At 52.1% G+C, this 12,669-nt stretch overlaps 1 protein-coding gene across 2 annotated transcripts in view; it reads right to left on the minus strand.

Annotated features, from left to right (window-relative positions):
• The window catches only part of SLC6A20 (solute carrier family 6 member 20), a 90,406-nt gene that overhangs the window by 14,882 nt on the left and 62,855 nt on the right, over positions 1-12,669 (minus strand). For both annotated transcript variants that reach the window (XM_029244085.1, XM_029244084.1), the window contains 5 exons: positions 11,340-11,431; positions 7,200-7,427; positions 2,949-3,059; positions 1,754-1,995; positions 418-580 (listed from right to left, as the gene is read on the minus strand). In XM_029244085.1, coding sequence (XP_029099918.1) covers positions 418-580; positions 1,754-1,995; positions 2,949-3,059; positions 7,200-7,427; positions 11,340-11,431 — 836 coding nt within the window. The remainder of the gene's footprint in view (positions 1-417; positions 581-1,753; positions 1,996-2,948; positions 3,060-7,199; positions 7,428-11,339; positions 11,432-12,669) is intronic.

The following is a 12,669-nucleotide window of genomic DNA, read 5'->3' on the forward strand; positions in this document are numbered from 1 at the left end:
TTCCTCTATTTTTCAATTTTAAAAAGAGAAAATTTAAAGGAAGAAAGGACACAGGGAACCCAAAGGAACTGTGTAGAGACTGGGATTCCCGTGCAGCACTCGGGGAGACTAGTGGGCAGAGTCCTCGTCCTCTAAGAGGCACAAGGAAGGAGATACATATATATATATTTTGTTGTTGTTGTTTTGGTTTTTTTGTTTGTTTTCACACCACGCACAGCATGTGGGATCTTAGCTCCCCGACCAGGGATCAAACCCGTGCCCCCTGCAGTGAAAGCGTGGAGTCTTAACCATTGGACTGCCAGGGAAGTCCCGAGTTTTCCCTGATTTTCACGGGGTGTGCATACCCCTCAAGTTGCACTTTCTCTAGAACAGCTCCCAAAGGGCCCGAAGCTCCCAAAGACCTTGCCAGCACCTTACCGTTTCCAGCTCCGATTCCAAGCTGCAGTTTTTAATCTGTGGGAACACCTCGCTGTACTTGCTGGGGTAGGCAGACGCCAGGTAACTTTTCACCTCCTCCAGGTTGCTGACTGTCAAAAAGCCATCTTCAAGGTCGAAAGAGTTGGTCAGCAGCAGAATCACCCTGCAGAGCAGGGCAGCCGATTAACCGTCGCTGATTACAAAACCCTCTGCCTCTTCTGATTAGGTGAGGTCGCTCCAACAAAGGGAATCTGTTGACTGGTGAGCTTTTAAAGGGCAGAGTGATTGTGAACGGCTTTGAAGAAGCCTCAGATAGGAACAGTGATGATCAAAGGAACCAAACCCCCGCAGCTGGGCTATTTTAATCTCTGGACCAACATTGTCTGACAGAACTTCCTGTGATGATTGGAACGTTCTCCATCAGTGCTGTCCAATATGGTACCCACTAGCCACATGTGGCAACTGAGTACTCTAATGAGGCTAGTGCAACTGAGGAACTGATTTAAAAGAATTTACATTGAAATGGAAACCAATTTAAATCAATTTAAAATTTTAGTTAATTTTTTTTAACTCATTTATTTTATTTTTGGCTGCACTGGGTCTTCATTGCTCCACGCAGGCTTTCTCTAGTTGCGGTGAGCGGGGGCTACTCTTCGTTGCAGTGCACGGGCTTCTCATTGCAGTGGCTTCTCTTGTTGCAGTGCATGGGCTCTAGGCGCGCGGGCTCAGTAGTTGTGGCGCACAGGCTTAGTTGCTCCGTGGCATGTGGGATCTTCCCGGACCAGGGCTCGGACCTGTGTCCCCTGCATTGGCAGGCGGATTCTCAACCACTGCACCACCAGGGAAGTCCCCCAAATTTTAGTTAATTTTAAATCAATTTACATTTAAATGTTTACACCAGCCCCCTGTGGCTAGTGACCACTGTATTGGACAGCATGCCTTCTGGATGATGTTTCTTACATTTTGGGTAAGGGGCAGCAGAAAGTAGATCCTGCAATCTCCAGGGCTCAGCTGGAGAGCTCTTGGTTACTTCTGAGGGGGGAGATGGGGTAGAAGCAGCTAAGGTTTATCTGTTGAAGGCCCTATTGGCGCTAAGTGCTTTGAATACACAAAGCTGCCCTCGTCCCTGCAGGCAGACGCCGGCTTGCCTTATGCTTATCAGCTGCTGGTGGTTCCGATTTGACCCCGGGTTGAGGACAGCAAAGCCGGTGCCCTTTGCCCCACACCCCTTGACTTCTGGTGTCTGCCTCCTCCCACAGGCCCTTTCAGCTCGGGCCTTTAGAGGCCCACTGCCCCCGCCTTGAGGCCTGGGGCCCACCGGATGACCCAGGCTTACTTGTTCAAGCAGCTCTCGTAGTTGAAGGTGGCCTTGAAGCCATAGATGGAGAAGGTGACGACGCTGGCAAAGATGGAGGTGGAACTGTTGATGATGGACACGATGACGGCGTGCTTCTGGCAGTTGTTGGAGGGCTCGTTGTAGCTGGCGAAGGCGATGAGGCTGCCGAACCCCAAGCCGAGCGAGAAGAAGATCTGGGTGGCTGCGTTGATCCAGGCCTTCGGGTTGGCCAGCTGCTCCATCTGGAAAGCCAGCAGGGACAAGGCTGGAGAACCCCGGGTGGGAATCCCAGACTCCCAGATCAGCAGGGGGGAGGAGGCCCAGAGAGGGGAAAGAAATTGCCCATGGCACACAGCCAGCCAGATGCAGGCCTGGGGCCCGAACCCAGCTCTCCCGGCCCCATGCGTGCCCAGCCCGGTCCTCAGCAGATAAAACGCATCCTCTTGTCCTACCCTCCACTGCCTCTCACCCGCAGGAGGTGTGCAATTGAAAAGTGTAGGATAAAATAAGTTTTAAAGGTACTGAGCCCCTGATCCATGACCCAGGCACTGCACGGGTCTGGGCCTCCAGAAATGGCGGTGCTGGTGTCTAGGTCTGGGTTGTACCGCAGCACTAATGTTAGGGGGCATTTGGAATGTGATGGGGGCACTAATGGCGGGGTGCTGCCAAAGTCATTTTGTTTCCAGGGACCAGATTTGCTAAATGAATAACTTGTCCTGCCCCAAAGGCAATGGTGGCCTCCCTTGATTAGCATCAGTTATGGGGTGACTGAGGAGCGGGGTGCCTGGGACTGGATCACGGAGAGCCCTGCGGAGTATGGATGCACCCCTGTCGGGAGCGGGGTGCATGGAGGTGCGAGCAGGAGGGTGAGCTGACTGGCGTGACGCTCCTGGTAAACAGCTTGGTCCACAGGCTGGAGGGAGGGTTTGGGGTGAGACTGGGGTGAAGGCCTGATGTGGGGCTGGGGTAGCAAGAGGAGAGTGGACGGAAGATGTAATGCCCCAGAATTAGCAGGGCATAGGGACTGCCTGTCTGAGGACGGAATCCACGCCCCTCCACTGCCTGGCGGGCTCACACCCACCTTCCCCGGGTCCACTACTGTTTCCCCAACCCTTGGTCTTCCCCCTTCCACCCATCCTGGAAGGTGGCAGGATGAATGGGGGTGCCCTCGGGACCCCTCCCCTCCAGCCCATACCTTGGGAGTGAACATGTATGCCAGGCCGTTGGTGGCTCCGTGGAGCGTGAGGCCCCTGACCAGGTAGATGACGAGCACGCAGTAGGGCAGCAACGCAGTGAAGTACACCACCTGTGGGCAGCAGAGGGCAGGGTCAGCCTCCTGGAGATGCAGTGACTACAGGACCCTTTTGCCCAGGGCAGACCCGCCATCCCCACAAAAAACCATGGCACTGTCCTGGCTGTTTGGGCTACTGATAGCTGGAAAGGTATCGAGAGTCTTGGTCAGGCACAGGTTCCGAGTTTGGGAAACTGGGTGGTGGGATGTGGATGCCCACGTGTGTGACCACCAGGAAATCTCTTATTTAGTGGAGAAGAGGGAACAGGTCCTAGAGACCTCTGTCCTCCACCCTCCCTTCAACTCGAACTTCTTCCAGAAAGGATTTGAGGCAGCCCACAAAAATACATCATCACATTAACATGTTAAAACTGCTAGATAAAGATATCTGTGTAAAAAGAAAATGTGGGCAATCCAGTAAGATAAGCCCAAAGAAAAAGGCAGCCCACAGAATAGGTGTGTGAGGTGCTACCCAGTTTCTGAGCCAGATCGATCTCTGAGCTTCCTCGTGGCCCAAGCAAAGCAGGAAGCACAATCACAAGATTTATATTGTCTCTGAAAGGAAAAAAAAAAAGTCCAAGAGCTTGGAGGAAGGTCAGGTATCCCCAGGACTGCAGCCTGAGAGAAGCTTAGCCATGGGTGCCATAAAGGAAAAGTCTTGACCACTGGTGTTCCTATAATAAATACAATAGAAATTCAGTGATTTTTTATGAAAGGCCTCACTTCCAGAGGCTTTAAAATTGATGGAATTTTCTGTGAACCAAAACCTTTCCCTGCTGACATATGTCATGGGTTCAATGATGTTTTATCTTTGCTTTCCATGGTGGATTTAGAAGTAGCCTCTCGTATTCTGGGTAATTTTAACTTTTACAAAGCCTTACAATAGGGACCTTCAAGTGCATGGATGCCCATCCAGGACTGGAATTTTTTTTTCTCTATATCAACTTGTATGTGCACAAGAGCCCCATATATAAAGCAGTGAAATACTTTGCAAGTTTGTTTGTTTGTTTTTGGTGAGAGCAGTTCCCTTAATGTTTACATCCTCCTATGAGAAATATAGCTGGTGACCCAAGTCCAGATGAGCCTGAGTTGCACCTGGCCCGACATTCCCACTGAGGTGTGGCACCCATCTTCCCATGAATTTCCAAGGTCACCAGAGTGGTGCTCTGTCCCCTCTCACCCTGGGAATGGCAGGCAGAAGTGGGGTGTGTCTTTTATGACTGCTTCTTAACTGAAAACACTGAACTTGAGATGAGTAATAAATCCACCTGAGATTACAAGAAAAACCAGGTCTGAGGTGGAAATGGATAGGTGGAAAGAGAGGGCATCCGGCCAGTGAGCTGAAGGAAAGCAAGAGACAACAGGGGAGGGGTGACCAATGTCGGTAACCACTGGACACTTAGAGGACACTCAGAGCAAGCCCTTGGAATCTCCCCCCTTCCCCTCAGGTGAACAAGTTTCCCGGAAGGCTCTCTGGAGTCGAGACCAGGCTGGCTCACTTCTCCCCCATCAGGGAAGCTGGCAGGTTTGCTGGACACATGATCCAGCGTGAACTATTGGGAAAAACCATCTCTAAATAATCTGAAAAAAAAAAAAACATTTCTAAATAATCTGGAGGGGTAAAAAGCAGATTCCAACAGAGAAGGCCAGGATATGGCACACAGTCTTTAACAAAATTAATTCCCATAAATAGAGCTGTTGGAGCTCATACAACTCAACAACAACAAAACACAACCCAATCCAAAAATGGGCAGAAGACCTAAATAAACATTTCTCCAAAGAAGACAAACAGATTGCCAACAAACACATGAAAGAATGCTCAACATCGCTAATCATTAGAGAAATGCAAATCAAAACTGCAATGAGGTATCACCTCACACTGGTCAGAATGGCCATCATCAAAAAGTCTACAAATAACAAATGCTAGAGAGGGTGTGGAGAAAAGGGAACCCTCCTACACTGTGGGTGGGAGTGTAAGTTGGTGCAGCCACTATGGAAAACTAGTGTGGAAGTTCCTCAGAAAACGAAAAATAGAGTTGCCATGTGATCCAGCAATCCCACTCCTGGGCATATATCCAGACAAAATTATAATTCAAAAAGCTACATGCACCCCTATGTTCACAGCAGCACTGTTTGCAATAGCCAAGACATGGAAACAACCTAAATGTCCATCGACAGATGAATGGGTAAAGAAGATGTGGTGTATGTAAACAATGGACTATTACTCAGCCATAAAAAGAATGAAATCATGCCATCTGCAGCAACACGGATGGACCCAGAGATGATCATACTAAGTACGTCAGAAAGAGAAGGACAAACACCATATGATCTCATTTACATGTGGAATCCAAAATATGACACAAATGAACTTATCTACAAAACAGAAAGAGACTCACGGACATAGAGAACAGGGGAGGGTTGGATTGGGGGTTTGGGATTAGCAGTTGCAAACTATTATATATAGGATCAATAAACAACAAGGTCCTATTGGATAGTACAGGGAACTATATTAAATATCCTGTAATAAACCATAATGGAAAAGAATGTGAAAAAGAATGTATATAAATGAATCACTTTGCTATACCCCAGAAACTAACACAACACTGTAAATCAGCTATACTTCAATTTAAAAAAATAACTAAAGAGAGCTGTTGGGACACTTCTGTCATGGAGAGAGGTGTGGCTTAAGCAGAGGAAACAGACACTAAGAATGAGTAAGTTTTCATGGCACGACATGTCCTTATCTAACAAGTTTCTAAATGATCTGGTAAAGGGATGGCCTCATTAAATCTCCAAGTTTGCAGACACTGCCCTCGGATCTTTTGGATCATGGTCATGATAATCTGGCATAGACCAACTGAAGAAATTTTATGAGCATAAACTATCGGGCAAGCTTCAAGACGGGACAGAGTGAGTTGCCGCAGACTCTAAGCTTTCCCCAGGAAGATTCACTAGTCCCTCAGTTCGGCGGTGAGATGGGGTGTTGTTAGGGCTAAGATGCTGGCCACCACGAGGTCTCGGAAACCAAAAGAAGATGTCCTACTAGGCATGGTGCTGGGGCATCACAGGACACCTAAAATACCGTGGGTAGTTCTGGTCTTGATGCCTCAAGAAACACATGGTGGGGCTGGAGAAGGCAACTCAGATGGCCAAGAGGATGAGGACAGGTGGACTCTTAGGACCTTCAGAAGGGAAAAGCTGGGGGATTAAGTCATGAAAAGTGTCAGCAAACAGGAGGTGGCTCACCAGACTGAGATGATGGGGAGTTTCTGGGGCAAAGCTGGGTCTGCCTGGCTCCATCCTCACTACTTGGTGCGCTTGGGCAGGACTTGCCCTCTCTAAGCCTCAGGGGAGTGGGACAGTGAAATCTACCATGAAGGACTGAAGACTGATACAATGTGCATGTCTAACCCAGGGTGAGAGGAGAGACTGAGTATGAGCAGGGCACACTGGGGGGTTAAGAGCGCCTGCTGCAGCTTGAGAGAGACGGAAGATGAGGGAAACTCTCCAGGAAAACTTTCTACGTGGAGCAGATTAAAGAAGTGTCTCAGCCCCAGCAGGAGTATAAACCTGGGGACACACCAAAGAGAAAAGGTTTCTATATCAGGCCCGACAGCTCTGGAGGGTCACTGAAAGCAGCTTAGACCAAAGCTGAGTTCTGAAACTCGGCTGCACCCCAAAATCACCTGGAGAGCTTTTAAAATCCCAGTGCTCAGGGGGGACCTCATAATGATCATTCTGGAACCTCTGACAGTAGGACTGAGACAGCAGAGTTTTAAAAGCTCTCCAGGTGGTACCACTATGCAGCTAGGGTTGAGAGCCGAGGGTGTCTTGGGGACATCTGCCAACGTGAAGTTTTCAAAGCAAGGAAAACTCTGTTTAGTTGCTTGGCACCCCTTGGGTGGTGCGGGTTTGGGGCTGGGACAGAAATGCTCATCGTTTTAGGAAATGGGAAGGTCCTCATTTCGAGATTTAGGGTTGTGACTTCGAGCACCGCTGGCCGTCTCTAGAGTCACTAGCAGGTGACTCGTGCCAGCATCCCTGTCCTTGCCCTCCCCCACCCCGCCCAGCACAGCTTCTGCCCTTCGACTGCAGAGGCAGCCTTTCTCACACACTCACACACACACACACACACACCCCGTGCCGCCGTCCCACCTTGCCGGTAGACTCCGTGCCCCGCAGGATACACAAGTACACCAGGAGCCAGGCCAGGATGAGGCACAGCGCTGGCTCCCACTGCACTGCCCCGCTCTCCTGGATGGACGGCGAGATGTTGAGGGTTTTCCGGTACCAGAAGTACTGCGTCGAGGAAGCCTTCTCACACTCCTCATCATAGCCCGTACGGTTGCCATTCAGTGGGCACACGGACCACGGCAGGGGATCCTTTGGGATCAAGACAAACGTTATACGCAGAGGTGAGGGCTGAGGCCAAAGGTCGGGGTGGGGAGGACACGAGGTGGCCCTGAGAGGAGGCTCTTGGAAGAGGACGCTGGTCCCCAAAGGGCAGGCAGCTGAAGCCCCTGAAGGCAGACAGGGAATCGGGGTTTGTCACGGGCACGGATGGGGCTTGGGCAGAGGGGTCAGGCAGGGAGGGGCTCCGCACTCCCAATCTGCCCAACTCTACGGTGGGTCTGAGGGACCAAATCAAAGGGACAATGGCCGGACCATCTTTGACAAACGAACTCTGCAGCCACCAGCCCAGGAACCCAAACCACAATTCCGGCAGTAATCAGCCCAGAGTGGACACGACTCGGTCACCGGCTGCAGCTTTCCAAACTTGTGTTCCCTCCAACTCAGGACCAAGTGGAAAAAGCCAAATACGCTCCCCTCACCAATCACACAGCTACAGTTTCCACGCCAGCACACTCCAATCAGGGCACACCTGCAGCCCTCCGTTTCCCACTAGCACGATTTCCCGCTCCTCTGCCTGTCCTGCCTGGAGTTTCTGCCAAATACAAGTGAAGGTGCTGACCTCCTGCTAACGAGCTCCGGATAGACAGCCTCTGCTCGCTCTCATTTGGGTGGTCTGTTTATTTCCACAAGCCCCTAGCGAGTCCTAGCATGAATAAGACTTGGGTCCTGCCCTCACTAAATGGTGGTGGAGACAGGCGTTTCCTACAACGGGCACTGGGTTTGGAAGTTAGAGGGGGATGCAGTTCAGCCCCACCACAGCCGTCTTCTGCATCTAAGACAGAGACAACCCAGCACTGATGACTTCCTTTGAGCCTGAGTCAAGCTACGCCTGTAGCAGTTCCACTCCTGGACTTCGTAGATAGAGCCAGTAAGAGCCTCTTCTGCTTCCACTAGTTTGAACAGGGCTCTCTGTCACTTAGAAACAAAAGAGCCTAAATGGTGCATGTACAATGAACACGACCCAAGGCCAAGAGCTAAAGAAAAGCTCTGAGCTGAGTGGGGGCGGGTGGTAGATTCTGGCTTGGAGCGGGAAGGGGGTTAGGGGGTCCCACCTCTGCTCTGCCAAGACCAGCCCCTCGTTGATCAGATTTCATTAGACAAAAACTCTCCACTGACAGAAGCAAGTCTAACCCCATTGGGTTCAATCCCTGTATTTCACAGGAAACAGAAATGAGCTCCAACGGCATCACTCCCTGATGGGCCAGGGCCACTCTGCCCATGAGTGGCTGGAGCCCAGGTCTGTCATCTGGAAAGTGCTTGGGGCCCATGCTGGTAGGACCCCTGGCAGCAACAGGGGGCCCCTCACCTGCTAGAATATAAGAGCTGGTTTCTAGCTTCCACCTAAAATATTTCCAAAGGCGACCACCAGCAATTCCTCCTCTTGAGAGGTGGCATCCACTACCCCTCCCTGTGAACCTGGGTTGACCTGTGTCTTGCTTTGATCAACAGAAAGCAGTGGAGTGAAGCTGTGTGACTTCCTGGCCTTGGCATCCCACGGCCTTGCAACTGTTACTTTCACCCTCTTGGAAACCAGCTGCCCTGTACAGACACTCGGGCTTGACGGCTGAGCGAGGAGGACTCGTGGAAGGAATGGCCATGTGGAGTGAACTGAGGTGTCTGGCGACAGCCAGCACCGAGCCCCTGTCAGGTGGGAGGGTCCCTGTGGACCTGAAGCCCAGACCACAATCCCTTGGGTTTGCCTGGCCCGTATGGGGCTGACTGGGTCCATTCACTGGACCACTGCTGTTGCCAGCCCAGCCCAGCCTGACTGCCAACCTTGGCTACACGTACATGACTTAATCACTCGCGGAGGGGGGGGGGGGGCGCTTTAAAAACTCGGATGCCTGGGTGCAACGCCAGTGACTCGGATTTCATTGGTCTGGGGTAGGGCCCGGGCCTCAGAATTTTAAAAGCTCCCCCAGGTGATTCCAGCAAGCAGCCAACATGGAGAAGCTTTAAAGTACAGAAGGACTTAAACTGACCAATTCTCAGCACCCAGACTCTCCCCCTCTGAATCAGTGGGTCAGGCAGGGATCCCTGCATCTGTGTTTGTAACATCCCGGTGCTCCCCCAGGGAAAAGCTGGAAAGCCCAGCCTGGTGGGAGGTGGACAAGAGCACAGACCCTGTGGCTAGGCTGCCGCATCCAGCCTCCCAGCTACTCAACTCCCCTCTGCCTCTGGTACGCGCTGTGTCAGCACCACACAGTGCGGTGATGATCACACAAGCGAATAGTTCTGAAGTGCTTGTGACTCCAGCTGGTCCACAGCAAGTGTGAGTGTCTGTTGCTGCAGGTACTATCATTACGATGTGACCATGAAGGAGGCTCCAGGGCAGAGGGGATAAGGGAGAGGCCCATGGATCTCTGAAGGCTGGAATGAATAATCAAGTGATTTTCAGGAATCACTGATTTTCACACTTCTGAGGGTTAGGAAAAAGTACTCCCTTACTTGAGACACTTTATTTTTGCCTTTAGAAAATGGTCAGATTATCCTGATTTGTTACAGGACACGTTGCTTCCACCTTTGGAAAACTGTCTTAAGTATGCAGACATATAGTGCCTGAGACATGTATGGCAACCCCTTAATTGGAATGGCATTGTGCAGTGCACAACCTGCCCAACCATACATGACAGCCCAGCACAGAGGAGGGAAATGGTTACCAGGCTGGAGAGTAGAGGAGCTGCCCTCCACCCAGAAGGCAGAGGACAGGCAAGGTTGTGGCTAGTCTTCATGGAACTCTAGGTTGAGCCAGGGAAAGGATGAGGGGCTACAGCTATGCTCAGGGCAGAGTCCTTCCTGTCAGGGACATGCACAGGGCATTTTCCAGTGAGATGACCTGGGTAGGGTGGACAGGGAAGCCAGAGTTGGGTGTGGATGTGGCACCTTCTGAGCGTAGATGCTGACTCCTGATTGAGGTCATTAACCCAAGCATTCCTTGGGGCCCCAACGATTCAAGGCTGTGCCCAAGTGCTCCAGATACTGGCCTCACAAATTAGGGTCAGTTCATAGTCCATGACCGGCCCCATCTAGCTTTTGGGCCTTGGAGGTAGGGTCTGTCCCATGAAGGCTTGGCTCAGTGGCAAAGGGTAAGGCATCCAGCCCATGAGCTCCTGTCTCCTCCCTCTCTTTTCCTATCTGGGAGGAGGCCGCAGGAGTGGGGTCCCTGATAGTGAAAGGCAGACTCTGAGGAAAAGACGTGAACATGGGCAGTGGACGGGAAGTTGCCATTTTGGATATGAAGACCACCTCTCGGTGTGGAATTAGGGTCCTCTCTTCTCTACATGTTCCATTATCCTTCCACATTTTCTACAATGAGCATCAGCTATGGTTATAATCAGACATGCATTTTTTAAATGTCTAATCTTGGGAATAGCTACTATTGTGTTACAGGGGTGACAATGGTCCTTCTAGGAGAACTTTTGTAGAGAAAAGGAGGGGCACAGCCCGGAGTCAGAAACCTAGAAGGACAAGTGACGAGAGGCAGGAAGGGGGAAGAGGAGGGAGGCCAGTACTGTTATGCTCAGTGGGTGGAGCCCTTCCCCATCAGTTCTCTCCACAGGTTTCCCCCTGGGCCCCCTCTGCAGTGGTTCTTAATATTTTTGGGGGGGTCACATCCTTCAGAGAGAACCCGATGAAAGCCATGGGCCTGTTCCCCCAAAATGTGCACATACATCACACACAACAGCAGGGGTCCATGGATCCCTGGCTCAGAAGTCCTCTGCTTGGCTGGGGGCGCCCAGCCAGCCCCAGCCCTTCGCACCACTTCCTGACAGCTCCTGACTCCCTCAAGGCTGCTGCCCCCACGCTCCACCCATGTGCCGGCAGTGTGCACTCTGTTGCCCTCCCCCTTTCCCGCTCTGATCCCTGCTCGGGTGCGCTCACCTGGAAGGAGTGGAAGAGGTACCAGAAGGCCCAGGCGTTGATGACATTGTAGTACATGGAGAGGAAGAAGGACACCACCACACTGGCCACGCCTGCAGGGACAGGATGCAGAGGGTGCTGAGGACGCCCCCTACCCCGCCTGCCTGGACGGGGCAGCAGGGGTCCCGCCCAGAGCCCCCAGGACATGCCTGCAGGGCCCGCCCTGGGACGGCAAAACCAGGTTTGTGACCTGGCACCTGCGAGCACTTCCTAAGGGTTAGTCCCTTCCACAACCTCTCTCCCCATCTTCTGGGGCATGAGGCCTGTGATGTTCTTTTGATGTGCTTAGGTCCTCACAACGATGTTGTGAAATGCCATGTTATGCCTACTTCGCAGAGAGGGAAACTGAGACACAGCACTCGCCCAAGACCACACAGCTATTAAGTGGCACGACTAGGATTCGCACCTAGTGTGAGAAGCACTTTGTCACTGATGCCAGACATAACAGTTGCTCTCTCCCTGGCTCACCTGAAGCTGGGTCATTTGTGCCAAACCCTGCCCAGCAGTGGTGGGGAACATGGCGTGAGGAGGTGTGTCAGGAGTTGGGGGGATGGGGGCTACCCCTGACCTGGTCAGCCCTGCGGGGAACCAGTAGTGTCCTGGAGCTGGCCCTCACCAGCCCCGAGAGCCGCTGTGCACAGCTCTGCCCAACCCCAGGCTCCGGGACATCTCCTTAGAATTTGACGGTGGCCGCGGTGGCACCAGTATCAGTAAATGCTACAACCAGGCCTTCCCCTCCCCCACCCCACCTCACCGAGCTGGTTGTTAAACATTCACGAGCAACCCCGATTGGCACCAACATCTGGTATTTTTCCTTTTCAGCAAATGCTGCCTCAGAGAAGGCCTCTGTGATTGATAACTCGGGCCAATTGTGAAACCACACACCTCTGTGTTAAATATTAACAGCCATTCCAGATGAGGAGGCAGTTCGATTTGGAGGTGATTCGTGAGGCCACCGGACACATTTCTTCTGCATCTGAGACTAAGTCACGTCCAAGTTCACATCCTCCTTGCTCCCGAAACTTTCCTGTCCCCCTTTCTGCCTGGGGGGTGGGAGAGGTGAGCAGAACAGACCGTGGCCACTGCTGGTCAAAGTTCAGCAGAGGAGCCCCGGCCCAAGAGGGCCGCACAGGTCGGGCAAAGATCTCCCGCGGGCACCCCGGACGCTGGCTCAGAGTAACTCAGGGGAGGCAGGATGGAAAGCAGTGCCCCTCTTGCCATCCACTGTGCCTCGGCCTCCACGTACTGGAGATGTTAATGGCACCCACACCCGCTCTCGGCCTCCATGCAC

This window comes from Monodon monoceros, unplaced genomic scaffold, assembly GCF_005190385.1.
Source record: "Monodon monoceros isolate NGI ecotype Baffin Bay Population unplaced genomic scaffold, NGI_Narwhal_1 Super_Scaffold_3, whole genome shotgun sequence".
Classification (NCBI taxonomy): Eukaryota; Metazoa; Chordata; class Mammalia; order Artiodactyla; family Monodontidae; genus Monodon; species Monodon monoceros.